General features: G+C 54.8%; 1 protein-coding gene across 1 annotated transcript in view; it reads left to right on the top strand.

The window, feature by feature from the left end:
• The window catches only part of MROH1 (maestro heat like repeat family member 1), a gene marked incomplete at its 5' end in the record, with an annotated part of 109,687 nt that extends 89,010 nt beyond the window's left edge, over positions 1–20,677 (top strand). Inside the window, 9 exons of the mRNA XM_069956829.1 lie at positions 729–958; positions 1,076–1,190; positions 9,558–9,704; positions 9,775–9,963; positions 11,866–12,018; positions 12,112–12,246; positions 12,347–12,449; positions 13,969–14,034; positions 20,204–20,677. Coding sequence (XP_069812930.1) covers positions 729–958; positions 1,076–1,190; positions 9,558–9,704; positions 9,775–9,963; positions 11,866–12,018; positions 12,112–12,246; positions 12,347–12,449; positions 13,969–14,034; positions 20,204–20,289 — 1,224 coding nt within the window. The remainder of the gene's footprint in view (positions 1–728; positions 959–1,075; positions 1,191–9,557; positions 9,705–9,774; positions 9,964–11,865; positions 12,019–12,111; positions 12,247–12,346; positions 12,450–13,968; positions 14,035–20,203) is intronic.
• Between the last annotated feature and the right edge of the window lie 280 nt (positions 20,678–20,957).

Raw genomic sequence — 20,957 nt, 5'->3', positions numbered from 1 at the left:
CCCCCCCCCCCCCCCCCCCCCCCCCCCCCCCCCCCCCCCCCCCCCCCCCCCCCCCCCCCCCCCCCCCCCCCCCCCCCCCCCCCCCCCCCCCCCCCCCCCCCCCCCCCCCCCCCCCCCCCCCCCCCCCCCCCCCCCCCTCTGCCTGTTCTGTGCTCCTCTCCCCCACCTGCCTGTTCTGTCCTCCTCTCCCCCCCCCCCCCCCTCTGCCTGTTCTGTCCTCCTCTCCCCCCCCCCCTCTGCCTGTTCTGTCCTCCTCTCCCCCCCCCCCCCCACCTGCCTGTTTTGTCCCCTGCCATCTGCTTTTTGCCCCCCCTCTCTTCTCTGCCATCTGTGCTATGATTGCCCACTTGTTCCATCTTCTGCCCCCCACCTGCTGCCTACCCGCTACTTCCTTCACTCATTGGATATTTTCTGTTTCTTAACTTTACGGTTGATGTTCCGCACTTTATGCCGACTTTGTTTCTTTACGCTTGTTTGCTCTGTCCCCTGCCCGTTTTTTCTCCTGCCGCCTGGCCGTTTTGTCCTTCACTTGTTGGGTGTTCTATAATGTGGTTGAGGCTTTGCACTTCATGCCCGCCCTGTTCCCTGCCGCCTGGCCGTTCTTTCCTTCACTCATTGGATGTTCTTTCTCCTCAGCTCTGCGGTGGAGGCTCTGCACTTCATGCCCGCCCTGTTCCCTGCCGCCTGGCCGTTCTTTCCTTCACTCATTGGATGTTCTTTCTCCTCAGCTCTGCGGTGGAGGCTCTGCACTTCATGCCCGCCCTGTTCCCTGCCGCCTGGCCGTTCTTTCCTTCACTCATTGGATGTTCTTTCTCCTCAGCTCTGCGGTGGAGGCTCTGCACTTCATGCTGGTTCAGGGAGGCAGTGAGGAGGTGGCACTGAGTATGACGGCTGATGGAGGCTGGGAAAGCATGAAGAAGGAGGACACTCACCATATTGGGGTATCATTACTGAGCAGGTAAGGAGCACCCCAGGGGGGAGGTGATGGGTGGTGCAGGGCATCATGTGCTTTCCCCGGTAGTTGCTATGGTTTCCCCCGATTACGGTGTCCCCCCTTTCTCCTCTGTTACTCCAGCTGCATGGTGCGCAACGCTGGACCAAAACTCCCGGACATCATAAAGAAGCTGCAGTCTGCACAGAGCAGCGCGTATGACAACCAGCGAGTCACCGCCACCGCCTTCCTCGCCCAGGTCAGGAGACCACCGATCCCACCTGTATTATATATCACACACACATCTGGGTGGATGTCATTTCAGTTGCTCAGTCCAAAAATCTCCTTGAAATTTTCCTGTCACTTTATCTGAAATTTGAGTGTTTTTTTTTCTTCCTGTTTTCAGGCTGTCCACGTATTGTCCACAATGTTTATGCTCTTATGTCATTTTATAGACGAGCAGACAAGTCAGGTTTGCAAAACTTTAGTGGAATAGTTACAGACTAGGCACCTGGACATGTCTGGACACTGCTGAGGAGGCTGTAAGATCTGCTGCAGCTATAAACTACTACAGTCCCATCTGATACAGCATGTGGGATTGAGCTTGTCTCACCAGTGTCTGAACAGTCGCAGAACCTGCTGTTACATTGGTGGAGTGTACACGCTGTAGCCTCAGAGGCACCATGACATCATAAAAGCCTATGAGATGTACTTTGGATGTAAGATTGGTGATCAAGACGAATCCTGGGTTCCTCACATCTATTGTGCAAGATGTGATGTTAATCTTAGAGGTCGACTGACAGGTTCTCACAAGTCACTGCCATTTGCTGTCCCAATGATATAGCAGAAACAGGAGGATTATGTGAGCAGTGTTACTTCTGTTTAACCAAGGTTTCCATTGAATATCCTAATCTGCCTTCAGCTATAAGACCATTGTCACATGAGGACACTTCCAGGACCGAGGCAGCAAGGGACGTGGAGGCAGCAAGGGACGTGGAGGCAGCAAGGGACGTGGAGGCAGCAAGGGACGTGGAGGCAGCAAGGGACGTGGAGGCAGCAAGGGTCATGGAGGCAGCAAGGGACGTGGCGGCACCAAGAGACATAGACCTACCAAGAGACATAGACCTACCAAGAGACGTGGAGGCACCAAGAGACATAGACCTACCAAGAGACGTGGAGGCACTAAGGGACATGGAGGCACCAAGAGACATACACCTACCAAGGGACGTGGAGGCACCAAGAGACATAGACCTACCAAGAGACGTGGAGGCACTAAGGGACATGGAGGCACCAAGAGACATACACCTACCAAGGGACGTGGAGGCACCAAGAGACATGGAGGCACCAAGAGACATACACCTACCAAGGGACGTGGAGGCACCAAGAGACATACACCTACCAAGAGACGTGGAGGCACCAAGAGACATAGACCTACCAAGAGACGTGGAGGCACCAAGAGACATAGACCTACCAAGGGATGTGGAGGCACTAAGGGACATGGAGGCACCAAGAGACATACACCTACCAAGGGATGTGGAGGCACCAAGAGACATACACCTACCAAGGGACGTGGAGGCACCAAGAGACATACACCTACCAAGGGACGTGGAGGCACCAAGAGACATACACCTACCAAGGGACGTGGAGGCACCAAGAGACATACGCCTACCAAGGGACGTGGAGGCACCAAGAGACATACGCCTACCAAGAGACGCGGAGGCACCAAGAGACGTGGAGGCACCAAGAGACATAGACCTACCAAGAGACGTGGAGCCTAGAGGAGGCGGCCCATGAAGATGATGCAGTTCATGGGTCAGAGATGGGGATCTGATTCAGGCCTTGAGCCATGTATGTCTGTTAAGCCTCATCTTATAACACAGCCAGAACTGAATGACCTGCTCCAGGACATAGTCTGCCTGAGGCCGTTACATAGCATTGATCAGCGATCTCTGTGATCTTCTCATAGTCTGCCTGAGGCCATTACATAGCATTGATCAGCGATATCTGTGATCTTCTCATAATGGCCTCAGGCAGACTCTATGAGAAGATCACAGATATCGCTGATCAATGCTATGTAATGGCCTCCGGCAGAGACTATGAGAAGATCACAGATAACAGTTGTGACAGTGGGCCTGGCTGTGGACTCCTAACCAGATACAAGAAGTCTGTAGGAGAAGGAAGAGGGCAGCATGGACTCTTATCAACTTCTGCTGGGAAATTTATAGAGGACACTAGGTGGGAAGCACAGGGCTGTAGGTTATGCAGACCCCCACCCCTAAAATACTGACCAGAAGACAAAGAACCCAGAACACAGGGGGCTGTTGGCTGTGATGTGATGAAGGAGCCAGGAGCTGCAGCTGCGGACAGACCCTAGGGTCCCAGGAAGGGAGAAGATCTATAAGGATCTGAGAGAATGAGAGCTGGTGTGAGTACAGCACCCCTGTGGGATCCACTGAAAGCCATCACTCAGAGGAGAGGACCGATGGACTGTGTGGACTCGTGCTAAATCCCTATGGGTGGCCGTTGGATCACCTGGTGTCCTCTCGGACATTCTCTCCTGCTTCATACCATTGAAGTCAATAAATTTTCCTCCTTTTTATAAGTTGCCCCATCCCCATGTTCTCTGATAATCGCTCCATTACAACACTGATCAGTGCTATGCTATGGCCACAGGCAGGCTCTATGTAATGATCACAGATAACACTGATCAGTGCTATGCTATGGCCACAGGCAGGCTGTATATAATGATCATAGATAACACTGATCAGTGCTATGCTATGGCGACAGGCAGGCTCTATGTAATGATCACAGATAACACTGATCAGTGCTATGGCCACAGGCAGACTGTATGTAATGATCACAGATAACACTGATCAGTGCTATGGTCACAGGCAGACTGTATGTAATGATCACAGATAACACTGATCAGTGCTATGCTATGGCCACAGGCAGGCTGTATGTAATGATCACAGATAACACTGATCCCAGCTATGGCCACAGGCAGGCTGTATGTAATGATCACAGGTAACACTGATCAGTGCTATGGCCACAGGCAGACTGTATGTAATGATCACAGATAACACTGATCAGTGCTATGCTATGGCCACAGGCAGGCTGTATGTAATGATCACAGATAGAGCCTGCCTGTGGCCATAGCTGGGATCAGTGTTATCTGTGATCATTACATACAGCCTGCCTGTGGCCATAGCACTGATCAGTGTTATCTGTGATCATTACATAGAGCCTGCCTGTGGCCATAGCACTGATCAGTGTTATGTAATGATCACAGATAACACTGATCAGTGCTATGGCCACAGGCAGGCTGTATGTAATGATCACAGATAACACTGATCAGTGCTATGGCCACAGGCAGGCTGTATGTAATGATCACAGATAACACTGATCAGTGCTATGCTATGGCCACAGGCAGGCTGTATGTAATGATCACAGATAACACTGATCAGTGCTATGCTATGGCCACAGGCAGGCTGTATGTAATGATCACAGATAACACTGATCAGTGCTATGGCCACAGGCTGTATGTAATGATCACAGATAACACTGATCAGTGCTATGCTATGGCCACAGGCAGGCTGTATGTAATGATCACAGATAACACTGATCAGTGCTATGGCCACAGGCAGGCTGTATGTAATGATCACAGATAACACTGATCAGTGCTATGGCCACAGGCAGGCTGTATGTAATGATCACAGATAACACTGATCAGTGCTATGCTATGGCCACAGGCAGGCTGTATGTAATGATCACAGATAGCACTGATCAGTGCTATGGCCACAGGCAGGCTGTATGTAATGATCACAGATTACACTGATCACTGCTATGGCCACAGGCAGGCTGTATGTAATGATCACAGATAACACTGATCAGTGCTATGGCCACAGGCAGGCTCTATGTAATGATCACAGATAACACTGATCAGTGCTATGGCCACAGGCAGGCTGTATGTAATGATCACAGATAACACTGATCAGTGCTATGGCCACAGGCAGGCTGTATGTAATGATCACAGATAACACTGATCAGTGCTATGCTATGGCCACAGGCAGGCTGTATGTAATGATCACAGATAGCACTGATCAGTGCTATGGCCACAGGCAGGCTGTATGTAATGATCACAGATTACACTGATCACTGCTATGGCCACAGGCAGGCTGTATGTAATGATCACAGATAACACTGATCAGTGCTATGGCCACAGGCTGTATGTAATGATCACAGATAACACTGATCAGTGCTATGGCCACAGGCGGACTCTATGTAATGATCACAGATAACACTGATCAGTGCTATGGCCACAGGCAGGCTGTATGTAATGATCACAGATACCCCTGATCAGTGGTATGGCCACAGGCAGGCTGTATGTAATGATCACAGATAACACTGATCAGTGCTATGGCCACAGGCAGGCTGTATGTAATGATCACAGATAACACTGATCAGTGCTATGGCCACAGGCAGGCTGTATGTAATGATCACAGATAACACTGATCAGTGCTATGGCCACAGGCAGGCTGTATGTAATGATCACAGATAACACTGATCAGTGCTATGGCCACAGGCAGGCTCTATGTAATGATCACAGATAACACTGATCAGTGCTATGGCCACAGGCAGGCTCTATGTAATGATCACAGATAACACTGATCAGTGCTATGGCCACAGGCTCTTTGTAATGATCACAGATAACACTGATCACTGCTATGGCCACAGGCTGTATGTAATGATCACAGATAACACTGATCAGTGCTATGGCCACAGGCAGGCTGTATGTAATGATCACAGATAACACTGATCAGTGCTATGGCCACAGGCAGACTGTATGTAATGATCACAGATAACACTGATCAGTGCTATGGCCACAGGCTCTATGTAATGATCACAGATAACACTGATCAGTGCTATGCTATGGCCACAGGCAGGCTGTATGTAATGATCACAGATAACACTGATCAGTGCTATGGTCACAGGCAGGCTGTATGTAATGATCACAGATAACACTGATCACTGCTATGGCCACAGGCAGGCTGTATGTAATGATCACAGATAACACTGATCAGTGCTATGGCCACAGGCAGGCTGTATGTAATGATCACAGATAACACTGATCAGTGCTGTGCTATGGCCACAGGCAGGCTGTATGTAATGATCACAGATAACACTGATCAGTGCTGTGCTATGGCCACAGGCAGGCTGTATGTAATGATCACAGATAACACTGATCAGTGCTATGGCCACAGGCAGGCTGTATGTAATGATCACAGATAACACTGATCAGTGCTATGGCCACAGGCAGGCTGTATGTAATGATCACAGATAACACTGATCAGTGCTATGGCCACAGGCAGGCTGTATGTAATGATCACAGATAACACTGATCAGTGCTATGGCCACAGGCAGGCTGTATGTAATGATCACAGATAACACCGATCAGTGCTATGGCCACAGGCAGGCTGTATGTAATGATCACAGATAACACTGATCAGTGCTATGGCCACAGGCAAGCTGTATGCAATGATCACAGATAACACTGATCAGTGCTATGGCCACAGGCAGGCTCTATGTAATGATCACAGATAACACTGATCAGTGCTATGGCCACAGGCAGGCTGTATGTAATGATCACAGATAACACTGATCAGTGCTATGGCCACAGGCAGGCTGTATGTAATGATCACAGATAACACCGATCAGTGCTATGGCCACAGGCAGGCTGTATGTAATGATCACAGATAACACTGATCAGTGCTATGGCCACAGGCAGATTGTATGTAATGATCACAGATAACACTGATCAGTGCTATGCTATGGCCACAGGCAGGCTGTATGTAATGATCACAGATAACACTGATCAGTGCTATGCTATGGCCACAGGCAGGCTGTATGTAATGATCACAGATAACACTGATCAGTGCTATGGCCACAGGCAGGCTCTATGTAATGATCACAGATAACACTGATCAGTGCTATGTAATTGTTTCTTCAGTTTCTTTGATGACTTCCTGCAGATCGCCGCTTGTGATAGAAGCTCAGACACCCAGGGCTGCGTTTCCCTCCATTAGGAAAGAAGTCCAGATGGAGAAAAATAAAAAAAACTATCGTAGATATGTGATGTCACTGCTGTCTGTACGGTGGGCGGATCCCCTTGTGCGGTGTTATCAGATGCTCCGTATATCATAGATCTGTGATGTCACTGCGGTCTGTGTACGGTGGGCGGATCCCCTTGTGCTCCTTATTTTGTGGATCTGTGATGTCACTGCGGTCTGTGTACGGTGGGCGGATCCCCTTGTGCTCCATATATTGTGGATCTGTGATGTCACTGCGGTCTGTGTACGGTGGGCGGATCCCCTTGTGCTCCATATATTGTGGATCTGTGATGTCACTGCGGTCTGTGTACGGTGGGCGGATCCCCTTGTGCTCCTTATATTGTGGATCTGTGATGTCACTGCGGTCTGTGTACGGTGGGCGGATCCCGGTGATGTCATGGTGTTTGCTGCGTATCTGTCGCTATAGGTGCCGATAGAGCAGCTTCCCCGTTCTCTGTAGTTTTCACCGCAGTCTGGAAGTTTCCAGCATAACAAATGTCTTGCATCATGGCTGAGCGGCTCTGGCAGGACGTCCAGGGTTATGGAAAAATCCATCATCTCCTGCTCGCCGGCTCTCCCTGGACTGTGATCCGGCCGTCCTGGAAGCTGAGCCTGTAACCCGAGCAGCCGGGGCCGGCCTGGCACCGTGCCTCATCTATCACTGCCGCTTACTATCCCTACTGTGAATAAAAGGTGGGAGGACGAGGCGGGGGTCTGCTTGTTGTGCTTCACACCTCACCACCTACAGAATGGACAGTGAGGGACACGTAAAAACTAACAAGGCGCAACGTCGTCCCGGCACAGCTGCACGCACCAGCGCTGTGTATTATCCAGGTCAATCGTGTTCTGTCACTTGTGTGTAGATGATAGGGGAGTAGTCACCAGAGGCAGGAGGAATCCCCCCGGCGTCAGTGGTGTAATGTTCTAGTCAATAGACCCCTGTATGTGTCTCCGGCTGGTGTACGGACCCCGTCCCCCTGAGTGTCTCTGGTTGGTGTACGGACCCCGTCCCCCCGAGTGTCTCTGGTTGGTGTACGGACCCCGTCCCCCTCTGTGTCTCTGGTTGGTGTACGGACCCCGTCCCCCTCTGTGTCTCTGGTTGGTGTACGGACCCCGTCCCCCTCTGTGTCTCTGGTGTAAGGACCCTGTCCCCCTGAGTGTCTCTGCTTGGTGTACGGACCCCGTTCCCCTGAGTGTCTCTGGTTGGTGTACGGACCCAGTTTCCCTGAGTGTCTCTGGTTGGTGTAAGGACCCCGTCCCCCTGAGTGTCTCTGGTTGGTGTACGGACCCCGTCCCCCTGAGTGTCTCTGGTTGGTGTATGGACCCCGTCCCCCTGGGTGTCTCTGGTTGGTGTACGGACCCCGTCCCCCTGAGTGTCTCTGGTTGGTGTACGGACCTCGTCCCCCTGAGTGTCTCTGGTGTAAGGACCCCGTCCCCCTGGGTGTCTCTGGTTGGTGTACGGACCCCGTCCCCCTGAGTGTCTCTGGTTGGTGTACGGACCCCGTCCCCCTGAGTGTCTCTGGTGTAAGGACCCTGTCCCCCTGAGTGTCTCTGGTTGGTGTACGGACCCCGTCCCCCTGAGTGTCTCTGGTTGGTGTACGGACCCCGTCCCCCTGAGTGTCTCTGGTTGGTGTACGGACCCTGTCCCCCTGAGTGTCTCTGGTTGGTGTACGGACCCCGTCCCCCTGAGTGTCTCTGGTTGGTGTACGGACCCCGTCCCCCTCTGTGTCTCTGGTGTAAGGACCCTGTCCCCCTGAGTGTCTCTGGTTGGTGTACGACCCCGTCCCCCTGAGTGTCTCTGGTTGGTGTACGGACCCCGTCCCCCTCTGTGTCTCTGGTGTAAGGACCCTGTCCCCCTGAGTGTCTCTGGTTGGTGTACGGACCCCGTCCCCCTGAGTGTCTCTGGTTGGTGTACGGACCCCGTCCCCCTGAGTGTCTCTGGTTGGTGTACGGACCCAGTCCCCCTGAGTGTCTCTGGTTGGTGTACGGACCCCGTCCCCCTGAGTGTCTCTGGTTGGTGTACGACCCCGTCCCCCTGAGTGTCTCTGGTTGGTGTACGGACCCCGCCCCCCTCTGTGTCTCTGGTTGGTGTACGGACCCCGCCCCCCTCTGTGTCTCTGGTGTAAGGACCCTGTCCCCCTGAGTGTCTCTGGTTGGTGTACGGACCCCGTCCCCCTGAGTGTCTCTGGTTGGTGTACGGACCCCGTCCCCCTGAGTGTCTCTGGTTGGTGTACGGACCCCGTCCCCCTGAGTGTCTCTGGTTGGTGTACGGACCCCGTCCCCCTGAGTGTCTCTGGTTGGTGTACGGACCCCGTCCCCCTGAGTGTCTCTGGTTGGTGTACGGACCCCGTCCCCCTGAGTGTCTCTGGTTGGTGTACGGACCCCGTCCCCCTGAGTGTCTCTGGTTGGTGTACGGACCCCGTCCCCCTGAGTGTCTCTGGTTGGTGTACGGACCCCGTCCCCCTGAGTGTCTCTGGTTGGTGTAAGGGGACATCTCATTGTGTCCATCTTGTCTCTAGCTCCTGCAGAGTAGTGATCTCGGTGACTTCATCTTCCTGGAGCCGCTGATGGACAACATGACCGCTCGGCTGAAGGACAGCAGCGTCACTGTGCGGATGCTTGCCGTCCGCGGCCTGGGGAACATTGCGAGTGGATATCCAGAGAAGGTCAGCACCGTACCATTCCGGGGGAGGGGGAAGATTAGGAACTCTGTCCAACGTATTGGCTTCATCACAGGTACGAAAACATGGATCCCACCTACTGACCGCCATGATCAATGCCATGGATGACCGAGAGGACCCTGACCATATAGTGACCCAGGAAGCCATGACCAACCTGTCCCGGCTGCTGCCGCATGTGCAGGACACGGACATGCGTTCTCTTCTCATCCACACCGCCATTCGCATCAAACCCTTCTTTGACCATGTGAGTAATGGGGCTGGAGACCTCGCTGTATTCTGCTGAATGTGAATGGAAGCATAACCCAATAGAGAGTTGTCACAGGTGAATGGGACAGGTGCAGGGACCACAGCGGGGTCAGGACGGGTGCAGGGACCACAGCGGGGATCGGGACTGGTGCAGGGACCACAGCGGGGATCGGGACGGGTGCAGGGACCACAGCGGGGATCGGGACTGGTGCAGGGACCACAGCGAGGTCAGGATGGGTGCAGGAACCACAGCGAGGTCAGGATGGGTGCAGGAACCACAGCAGTGTATGGGACGGTTGCAGGGACCACATCGGTGTATGGGACAGGTGCAGGGACCACATCGGTGTATGGGACGGGTGCAGGGACCACATCGGTGTATGGGACGGTTGCAGGGACCACATCGGTGTATGGGACAGGTGCAGGGACCACATCGGTGTATGGGACGGGTGCAGGGACCACATCGGTGTATGGGACGGGTGCAGGGACCACAGCGGTGTATGGGACGGGTGCAGGGACCACATCGGTGTATGGGACGGGTGCAGGGACCACATCGGTGTATGGGACGGGTGCAGGGACCACAGCGGTGTATGGGACGGGTGCAGGGACCACAGCGGTGTATGGGACGGGTGCAGGGACCACGGCGGTGTATGGGACGGGTGCAGGGACCACGGCGGTGTATGGGACGGGTGCAGGGACCACAGCGGTGTATGGGACGGGTGCAGGGACCACTGCGGTGTATGGGACGGGTGCAGGGACCACAGCGGTGTATGGGACGGGTGCAGGGACCACAGCGGTGTATGGGACGGGTGCAGGGACCACAGCGGTGTATGGGACGGGTGCAGGGACCACAGCGGTGTATGGGACGGGTGCAGGGACCACAGCGGTGTATGGGACGGGTGCAGGGACCACAGCGGTGTATGGGACGGGTGCAGGGACCACAGCGGTGTATGGGACGGGTGCAGGGACCACAGCGGTGTATGGGACTGGTGCAGGGACTACAGAGGGGAACTGGGCTGGTGTAGGTGTAGGGGTGATCTCTGTGGGGTCCAGGGCAGGCATTAGGCGGATTAAGATAGGGGTCTAGTTTTGTGGAGGCGATCAGTGTTACTGGGGTCCATGTTCATCCTGTGGGGTCAGTGTTACTGGGGTCCATGTTCATCCTGTGGGGTCAGCGTTACTGGGGTCCATGTTCATCCTGTGGGGTCAGCGTTACTGGGGTCCATGTTCATCCTGTGGGGTCAGCGTTACTGGGGTCCATGTTCATCCTGTGGGGTCAGCGTTACTGGGGTCCGTGTTCATCCTGTGGGGTCAGCGTTACTGGGGTCCGTGTTCATCCTGTGGGGTCAGCGTTACTGGGGTCCGTGTTCATCCTGTGGGGTCAGCGTTACTGGGGTCCGTGTTCATCCTGTGGGGTCAGCGTTACTGGGGTCCATGTTAATCCTGTGGGGTCAGCGTTACTGGGGTCCATGTTCATCCTGTGGGGTCAGCGTTACTGGGGTCCGTGTTCATCCTGTGGGGTCAGCGTTACTGGGGTCCGTGTTCATCCTGTGGGGTCAGCGTTACTGGGGTCCATGTTCATCCTGTGGGGTCAGCGTTACTGGGGTCCATGTTCATCCTGTGGGGTCAGCGTTACTGGGGTCCATGTTCATCCTGTGGGGTCAGCGTTACTGGGGTCCATGTTCATCCTGTGGGGTCAGTGTTACTGGGGTCCATGTTCATCCTGTGGGGTCAGTGTGATCCGGTTTTAGGGTACAAACACACACGGCATATATGCTGCGTATTTACTACTGCGATACGCAGCAGATTAGATCTAAATAACTGAACACAGTATCAAATCTGCTGCGTATCTGCTGCGTATCTGCTGTGTGTGTTTGTGCCCTTATACAATATATATTTTTAGGAGAGGGAAGAATTGCGTCGATCCTCCATTATCCTCTTTGGCAATCTGACGCGGTTCTCCGCCGGTGGGGAGGAGACGCTCTTCGAGCAGATCCTGAACGGACTGGTGACGTTACTCCTCCATCTGCAAGATCCTAAAGTGGATGTGGTAAAGGTGAGTATGGGACGCTGGGGGGCAATAACCCGTAGGTTATTTATAGGTTATCCCTACGATGTCATCTCCGTGTGTCGCCATCCTGTCTTACAGGCTTGTAAGTTCGCTCTGCAGATGTGTGCCCCAAATCTAAACAACCAAGGATTGGCAGACATGTTCACCTCCCACCTGCACCCCGACAGAGGACTTCACTACGGGGAGTTCATGAACATCGTCTGCAAACACCTGGTGAGATGCTCTGTATGGGGGGGGAGGGTGCAATGCTCTGCAGATGATGGAGCCATAGTGCTAGGTGGGCGCTGTGTGACATTAACCTTTCTGTTTGCAGCTGCAGGGATATCCAGACATGATCCCTCGTCTCATCCAGACCAACATCTCCTACTTCAAGAGCATCTGGCCTGATATTCGAGCGGCCGCCCCATTGTTTATTGGTATCTACTGCTACTGACACAATATTTTATAAAGGGGTTGGCTCCTCCCACTGCAGGGTGACACAAAAACATAGAGACTGCTCCTCCCACTGCAGGGTGATACAGGCAGAGGCATAGAGACTTCCCCTCCCACTGCAGGGTGATACAGAGACGGCCCCTCCCACTGCAGGGTGATACAGAGACGGCCCCTCCCACTGCAGGGTGATACAGAGACGGCCCCTTCCACTGCAGGGTGATACAGAGATGGCCCCTTCCACTGCAGGGTGATACAGAGACGGCCCCTCCCACTGCAGGGTGATACAGAGACTTCCCCTCCCACTGCAGGGTGATACAGAGACGGCCCCTCCCACTGCAGGGTGATACAGAGACAGCCCCTTCCACTGCAGGGTGATACAGAGATGGCCCCTTCCACTGCAGGGTGATACAGAGACGGCCCCTCCCACTGCAGGGTGATACAGAGACGGCCCCTCCCACTGCAGGGTGATACAGAGACGGCCCCTTCCACTGCAGGGTGATACAGAGACTTCCCCTCCCACTGCAGGGTGATACAGAGACTTCCCCTCCCACTGCAGGGTGATACAGAGACGGCCCCTCCCACTGCAGGGTGATACAGAGACGGCCCCTCCCACTGCAGGGTGATACAGAGACGGCCCCTCCCACTGCAGGGTGATACAGAGACGGCCCCTTCCACTGCAGGGTGATACAGAGACTTCCCCTCCCACTGCAGGGTGATACAGAGACGGCCCCTCCCACTGCAGGGTGATACAGAGACTTCCCCTCCCACTGCAGGGTGATACAGAGACTTCCCCTCCCACTGCAGGGTGATACAGAGACTTTCCCTCCCACTGCAGGGTGATACAGAGACTTTCCCTCCCACTGCAGGGTGATACAGAGACTTTCCATCCCACTGCAGGGTGATACAGAGACGGCCCCTCCCACTGCAGGGTGATACAGAGACGGCCCCTCCCACTGCAGGGTGATACAGAGACGGCCCCTCCCACTGCAGGGTGATACAGAGACGGCCCCTCCCACTGCAGGGTGATACAGAGACGGCCCCTCCCACTGCAGGGTGATACAGAGACGGCCCCTCCCACTGCAGGGTGATACAGAGACGGCCCCTCCCACTGCAGGGTGATACAGAGACGGCCCCTCCCACTGCAGGGTGATACAGAGACGGCCCCTCCCACTGCAGGGTGATACAGAGACGGCCCCTCCCACTGCAGGGTGATACAGAGACGGCCCCTCCCACTGCAGGATGATAAAGACTTCCCCTCCCACTGCAGGGTGATACAGAGACGGCCCCTCCCACTGCAGGATGATAAAGACTTCCCCTCCCACTGCAGGGTGATACAGAGATGGCCCCTTCCACTGCAGGGTGATACAGAGACGGCCCCTCCCACTGCAGGGTGATACAGAGATGGCCACTCCCACTGCAGGGTGATACAAAGACGGCCCCTCCCACTGCAGGGTGATACAGAGATGGCCCCTCCCACAAGTCTTATTCTTTCTCTCTCTGCAGGATTCCTGGTGTTGCACATGCAGCCGGATCAGAGCAAAATGGTCGATTTAGATCATCTGGTGACGTGTAAGTCAGAATAGTAATAACCTGAGCAATAAGCAATCCTGCCTGCCTGCCTGCCCCTGATGTCTGTCCTGCCTGCCTGCCTGCCCCTGATGTCTGGCCTGCCTCCTGCCTGCCCCTGATGTCTGTCCTCCCTGCCTGCCCCTGATGTCTGTCCTGCCTGCCTGCCTGCCCCTGATGTCTGTCCTGCCTGCCTGCCTGCCTGCCTGCCCCTGATGTCTGTCCTGCCTGCCTGCCTGCCTGCCTGCCCCTGATGTCTGTCCTGCCTGCCTGCCTGCCCCTGATGTCTGTCCTGCCTGCCTGCCTGCCCCTGATGTCTGTCCTGCCTGCCTGCCTGCCCCTGATGTCTGTCCTCCCTGCCTGCCCGCCCCTGATGTCTGTCCTGCCTGCCTGCCTGCCCCTGATGTCTGTCCTGCCTGCCTGCCTGCCTGCCCCTGATGTCTGTCCTGCCTGCCTGCCCCTGATGTCTGTCCTGCCTGCCTGCCCCTGATGTCTGTCCTGCCTGCCTGCCCCTGATGTCTGTCCTGCCTGCCTGCCCCTGATGTCTGTCCTGCCTGCCTGCCCCTGATGTCTGTCCTGCCTGCCCCTGATGTCTGTCCTGCCTGCCCCTGATGTCTGTCCTGCCTGCCTGCCCCTGATGTCTGTCCTGCCTGCCTGCCCCTGATGTCTGTCCTGCCTGCCTGCCCCTGATGTCTGTCCTGCCTGCCTGCCCCTGATGTCTGTCCTGCCTGCCTGCCCCTGATGTCTGTCCTGCCTGCCCCTGATGTCTGGCCTGCCTGCCTGCCCCTGATGTCTGTCCTCCCTGCCTGCCCCTGATGTCTGTCCTGCCTGCCTGCCTGCCCCTGATGTCTGTCCTGACTGCCCCTGATGTCTGTCCTGCCTGCCTGCCCCTGATGTCTGTCCTGCCTGCCTGCCCCTGATGTCTGTCCTGCCTGCCTGCCTGCCCCTGATGTCTGTCCTGACTGCCCCTGATGTCTGTCCTCCCTGCCTGCCCCTGATGTCTGTCCTGCCTGCCTGCCTGCCCCTGATGTCTGTCCTGCCTGCCCCTGATGTCTGTCTTCCCTGCCTGCCCCTGATGTCTGTCCTCCCTGCCTGCCCCTGATGTCTGTCCTGCCTGCCTGCCTGCCCCTGATGTCTGTCCTGACTGCCCCTGATGTCTGTCCTCCCTGCCTGCCCCTGATGTCTGTCCTGCCTGCCCCTGATGTCTGTCCTGACTGCCCCTAATGTCTGTCCTCTCTGCCTGCCCCTAATGTCTGTCCTGCCTGCCTGCCCCTGATGTCTGTCCTGCCTGCCTGCCCCTGATGTCTGTCCTGCCTGCCTGCCCCTGATGTCTGTCCTGCCTGCCTGCCCCTGATGTCTGTCCTGCCTGCCTGCCCCTGATGTCTGTCCTGCCTGCCTGCCCCTGATGTCTGTCCTGCCTGCCTGCCTGCCCCTGATGTCTGTCCTGCCTGCCTGCCTGCCCCTGATGTCTGTCCTGCCTGCCTGCCTGCCCCTGATGTCTGTCCTGCCTGCCTGCCTGCCCCTGATGTCTGTCCTGCCTGCCTGCCCCTGATGTCTGTCCTGCCTGCCTGCCCCTGATGTCTGTCCTGCCTGCCCGCCCCTGATGTCTGTCCTGCCTGCCCGCCCCTGATGTCTGTCCTCCCTGCCCGCCCCTGATGTCTGTCCTGCCTGCCCCTGATGTCTGTCCTCCCTGCCTGCCCCTGATGTCTGTCCTGCCTGCCTGCCCCTGATGTCTGTCCTGCCTGCCTGCCCCTGATGTCTGTCCTGCCTGCCTGCCCCTGATGTCTGTCCTGCCTGCCCCTGATGTCTGTCCTGCCTGCCCCTGATGTCTGTCCTGCCTGCCCTCCCCTGATGTCTGTCCTGCCTGCCTTCCCCTGATGTCTGTCCAGCCTGCCCCTGATGTCTGTCCTGCCTGCCTTCCCCTGATGTCTGTCCTGCCTGCCCCTGATGTCTGTCCTGCCCCTGATGTCTGTCCTGTCTGTCCTGCCCCTGATGTCTGTCCTGTCTGTCCTTCCCCTGATGTCTGTCCTGCCTGCCTTCCCCTGATGTCTGTCCTGCCTGCCCCTGATGTCTGGCCTGCCTGCCTGCCCCTAATGTCTGTCCTGCCTGCCCCTGATGTCTGTCCTGACTGCCCCTAATGTCTGTCCTCCCTGCCTGCCCCTAATGTCTGTCCTCCCTGCCTGCCCCTAATGTCTGTCCTGCCTGCCCCTGATGTCTGTCCTGCCCCTGATGTCTGTCCTGTCTGTCCTGCCCCTGATGTCTGTCCTGTCTGTCCTGCCCCTGATGTCTGTCCTGTCTGTCCTGCCCCTGATGTCTGTCCTGCCTGCCTGCCCCTGATGTCTGTCCTGCCTGCCTGCCCCTGATGTCTGTCCTGCCTGCCTGCCCCTGATGTCTGTCCTGACTGCCCCTAATGTCTGTCCTCCCTGCCTGCCCCTGATGTCTGTCCTGGCTTCCCCTGATGTCTGTCCTGCCTGCCCCTGATGTCTGTCCTCCCTGCCTGCCCGCCCCTGATGTCTGTCCTCCCTGCCTGCCTGCCTGCCCCTGATGTCTGTCCTCCCTGCCTGCCCGCCCCTGATGTCTGTCCTCCCTGCCTGCCCGCCCCTGATGTCTGTCCTCCCTGCCTGCCCGCCCCTGATGTCTGTCCTGCCTGCCCCTGATGTCTGTCCTGCCCCTGATGTCTGTCCTGCCTGCCCGCCCCTGATGTCTGTCCTTCCTGCCTGCCCGCCCCTGATGTCTGTCCTCCCTGCCTGCCCGCCCCTGATGTCTGTCCTCCCTGCCTGCCCGCCCCTGATGTCTGTCCTCCCTGCCTGCCCGCCCCTGCCTCCATGGGTCTCCATGGATATGAACACTCCGGCTCGGTACTCAATGTGATTGTAACCAAAACTTCCGGCCGCAGAATGGATTTCATGCTGATTGGGTCTGTGTGCCTTGTGACGGGTGCGCTATAACAGCATTTAGTGACTTGCTTTACTGCAAGCCTCATGACAATGGACAGGACCTGTACTGCCGCCTCCTCCTCCTCCTCCCCGGCCTCAGAGGAAGTGATGAGAAGGAAGGAGCTCAGGATTATAATAGAAGATGGAAACACCAGAAATTTTTGAAAAGTGCGTTTGACAAAAAAAAACATTAGTTGTGACGCGTTCCCTTTAATAGGCCGCCTATCATGGTGACCTGGGGGTCTGCGGGGGCGCTGCTGTGGCAGTCATTACTCTACTGCTAGACTAGTCACTATGATAAGCAACCTGTGGGGGGCGCTGCTGTGGCAGTCATTACTCTGCTTATCATGGTGATGGGGGGGTGCTGTGACAGTCATTACTCTGCTTATCATGGTGACTAGTCTAGCAGTAACCTGTGGGGGCGCTGCGGTGACAGTCATTACTCGGCTTATCATGGTGACTAGTCTAGCAGTAACCTGTGGGGGCGCTGCGGTGACAGTCATTACTCCGCTTATCATGGTGATGGGGGGGTGCGGTGACAGTCATTACTCGGCTTATCATGGTGATGGGGGGGTGCGGTGACAGTCATTACTCGGCTTATCATGGTGACTAGTCTAGCAGTAACCTGTGGGGGCGCTGCGGTGACAGTCATTACTCGGCTTATCATGGTGATGGGGGGGTGCTGTGACAGTCATTACTCTGCTTATCATGGTGACTAGGCTAGCAGTAACCTGTGGGGGCGCTGCGGTGACAGTCATTACTCGGCTTATCATGGTGACTAGTCTAGCAGTAACCTGTGGGGGCGCTGCGGTGACAGTCATTACTCGACTTATCATGGTGACTAGTCTAGCAGTAACCTGTGGGGGCGCTGCGGTGACAGTCATTACTCGGCTTATCATGGTGACTAGTCTAGCAGTAACCTGTGGGGGCGCTGCGGTGACAGTCATTACTCGGCTTATCATGGTGATTAGGCTAGCGGTGACAGTCATTACTCGGCTTATGGTGACTAGTCTAGCAGTAACCTGTGGGGGCGCTGCTGTGACAGTCATTACTCGGCTTATCATGGTGACTAGGCTAGCGGTGACAGTCATTACTCGGCTTATCATGGTGACTAGTCTAGCAGTAACCTGTGGGGGCGCTGCTGTGACAGTCATTACTCGGCTTATCATGGTGACTAGGCTAGCGGTGACAGTCATTACTCGGCTTATCATGGTGACTAGGCTAGCGGTGACAGTCATTACTCGGCTTATCATGGTGACTAGTCTAGCAGTAACCTGTGGGGGCGCTGCGGTGACAGTCATTACTCGGCTTATCATGGTGACTAGTCTAGCAGTAACCTGTGGGGACGCTGCGGTGACAGTGATTACTCGGCTTATCATGGTGACTAGTCTAGCAGTAACCTGTGGGGGCGCTGCGGTGACAGTCATTACTCGGCTTATCATGGTGACTAGTCTAGCAGTAACCTGTGGGGGCGCTGCGGTGACAGTCATTACTCGGCTTATCATGGTGACCAGTTTAGCTGACTGGTTTGGAGTGGGAGCAGGCTTGTGCAGACTGGTCATCCTTCATCTTTATGGCCTGTGTCTGATTACCGGGACGTTGCTGTTTTCCTTCCTCTATTGCTGCGATCAGCTGAGCGTCTTCCAGGATAAGGAGATTTACAGCTGTGTAACCTGCTCCTCCTTCCCCGGGGAGCCCCCGCGCTGACTGTGGGGGCAGGAGGAAGCACAGTGATCTCATTAGGCCGTCTGTCCCGCTAACGTGCAGACGGATCTCTCACAGCTTCCCATAGGGTCCCGTGTAAACAGCTACTGGAAGTAACGCTGCCCAGAGAGCGAGCCGGGCCCCGCGCCAAGGACAGGCGGAGCGCTCCACACCGCCAAATCCCCACACAAAGAGCCGGGAGGGGGCTCCACGTGGAAGGGGGGATTGGATGGTGATATAGGGGAGAACTGTAGCAGGAGCCCGTCATGGTCACAGAGACCCCACTAACCCCTCACTCTTGTCGGACCCTTTGGTCCTGGTCTGTGGGACTGATCGCTGCTGCTACAGGAGTCACTGCAGAACTTATTACAATTATTCCAGAGTTACCCAAAAAATGAGCTTCCCAGGAGCTGCAGGTTAGGCCGCCCCACAGTACTTAGGAAACTCAGCTCTGCTCGGACACCGTTACACAGAGTCACGGACCTCAGAGAGACGCCCACTCCAGGGGATCAGAACACCAGGGGTCACTGGGGTCTATGGATGGAAACACCAGTATCCAATCTTATTAATGATGGGGCCACCATGACAGGGCGCACCCCACAAGTTACTTAGGAATGGGTTGGAGCTACCGGAAGTCTTATGGGGGCACCGGCTGGTTTGCTGCCCCTGCTGGTCGCTATTATACATAGCATGCCAAATATATCGGTGGCACATCCAATGAGAAATACTAACAAAGTAAATCAATTCAAGTGTAACAGGAATAAACTTAATTGGTACAAAAAAGCAAGTGGGGCACACAGGTTAAAAACACTTAAAATGCACCAAACAGTGTGCCGTGTATAATAAGCACGGTACAAGGACAAGCCGCTCTAAGGATATAGGGGATCCTCACTGGTGAGAGGAAGATAGACACAAGTACAAAGATAAATAGAAAGAAGGGCCGAGGCCAAAAAGATGTCTATTTATCTTTGTACTTGTGTCTATCTTCCTCTCACCAGTGAGGATCCCCTATATCCTTAGAGCGGCTTGTCCTTGTACCGTGCTTATTATACACGGCACACTGTTTGGTGCATTTTAAGTGTTTTTAACCTGTGTGCCCCACTTGCTTTTTTGTACCAATTAAGTTTATTCCTGTTACACTTGAATTGATTTACTTTGTTAGTATTTCTCCTTGGATGTGCCACCGATATATTTGGCATGCTTCTGTTTGTGGGTTTATTTGTGTTGTTCCATGCCAATTCGGTTCGAGCACCCTATGAATTTTTTAGTGTGCTGTCTTATTGACTATATTATCTTGTGAGGTAGTGCCTTGTCCGTTTTTGTAGTTTTTGCTATTATACGTCCTTGTGTGCAGTGAGAACCAGTGTGTAATGGGGCCCCCCTGTATCATTGATGGGGATGGTGCCTGCCACCCCCCCCCCCCCCCCCCCCCATGAGAAGCATCTTCTCTCCTCGTCAGGTTTCATCCATGTGATGATCAGTAGAGGTGACCGGTTGTGAGTCATCTTCAGCGCCGCCTTCCTCTTTTCCAGCTCTCATCGTCTTGCTGAAGGACCCGATCCCATCGGTGCGGATTAAAGCTTCTGAGACCATGGGCCGGTTGGTGAAGTTTGTCTGATATCAGAGGACTACAAGATCCAAGCTGCTCCTCCGAGGTCTCAGGGTGATAGAAGAACGTCCGACCTTCCCAGTGTCACCAGCTCATCTGTCGTCGTATGTTCTAGGACATTGGTTCCCACCAGATGGCGACCAGCACCATGTCAGTCCTGAGGATTATGGACTGGCAGCAATAAAGACTTAGCGGGTCCCAGATCTCTGAGGCTTCGCTCTTGGTACTGATGACCTTCTGTCACCCCTAATTGTCTGTCCCCCCCCCCCCCCCCCCTATGTTTTGTCTGGTTTTTGTGGTGTGTATATTTTGGCTATGTTCACATTCATATTTCTTTGGGGCTTTTCTATTGTTGTGGCTTTGGATGCATCAGAAAACATGACGAATATTTTCACTATCTGTCTTTACTGTCTTCTTGGTTGTAAGATGACAGAATCTTAGCTGTTTCCTATCTCAAAAAGTCACAAGTAATCTTATAGCTGTCAGGAAAAAATATCTTTAATATTTCAGAATCTTTGTGTCAAGGTTATTATATTACAGAGGGATTTGGAGAAGCTGGAGGCTTGGGCAGATACATGGAAGGTTCTGCATTTTGGCCGTATTAATAAGAAGTACAGTTATGTGCTAAAGAATAACACACTGGCGTCCTATATACAGATCACTGGTCACCATATATG

This window comes from Dendropsophus ebraccatus, chromosome 2 (assembly GCF_027789765.1).
Source record: "Dendropsophus ebraccatus isolate aDenEbr1 chromosome 2, aDenEbr1.pat, whole genome shotgun sequence".
NCBI lineage: Eukaryota > Metazoa > Chordata > Amphibia > Anura > Hylidae > Dendropsophus > Dendropsophus ebraccatus.
The sequence above is the reverse complement of the archived record's forward strand: the minus strand, read 5'-3'. Positions and strand labels throughout refer to the sequence as shown.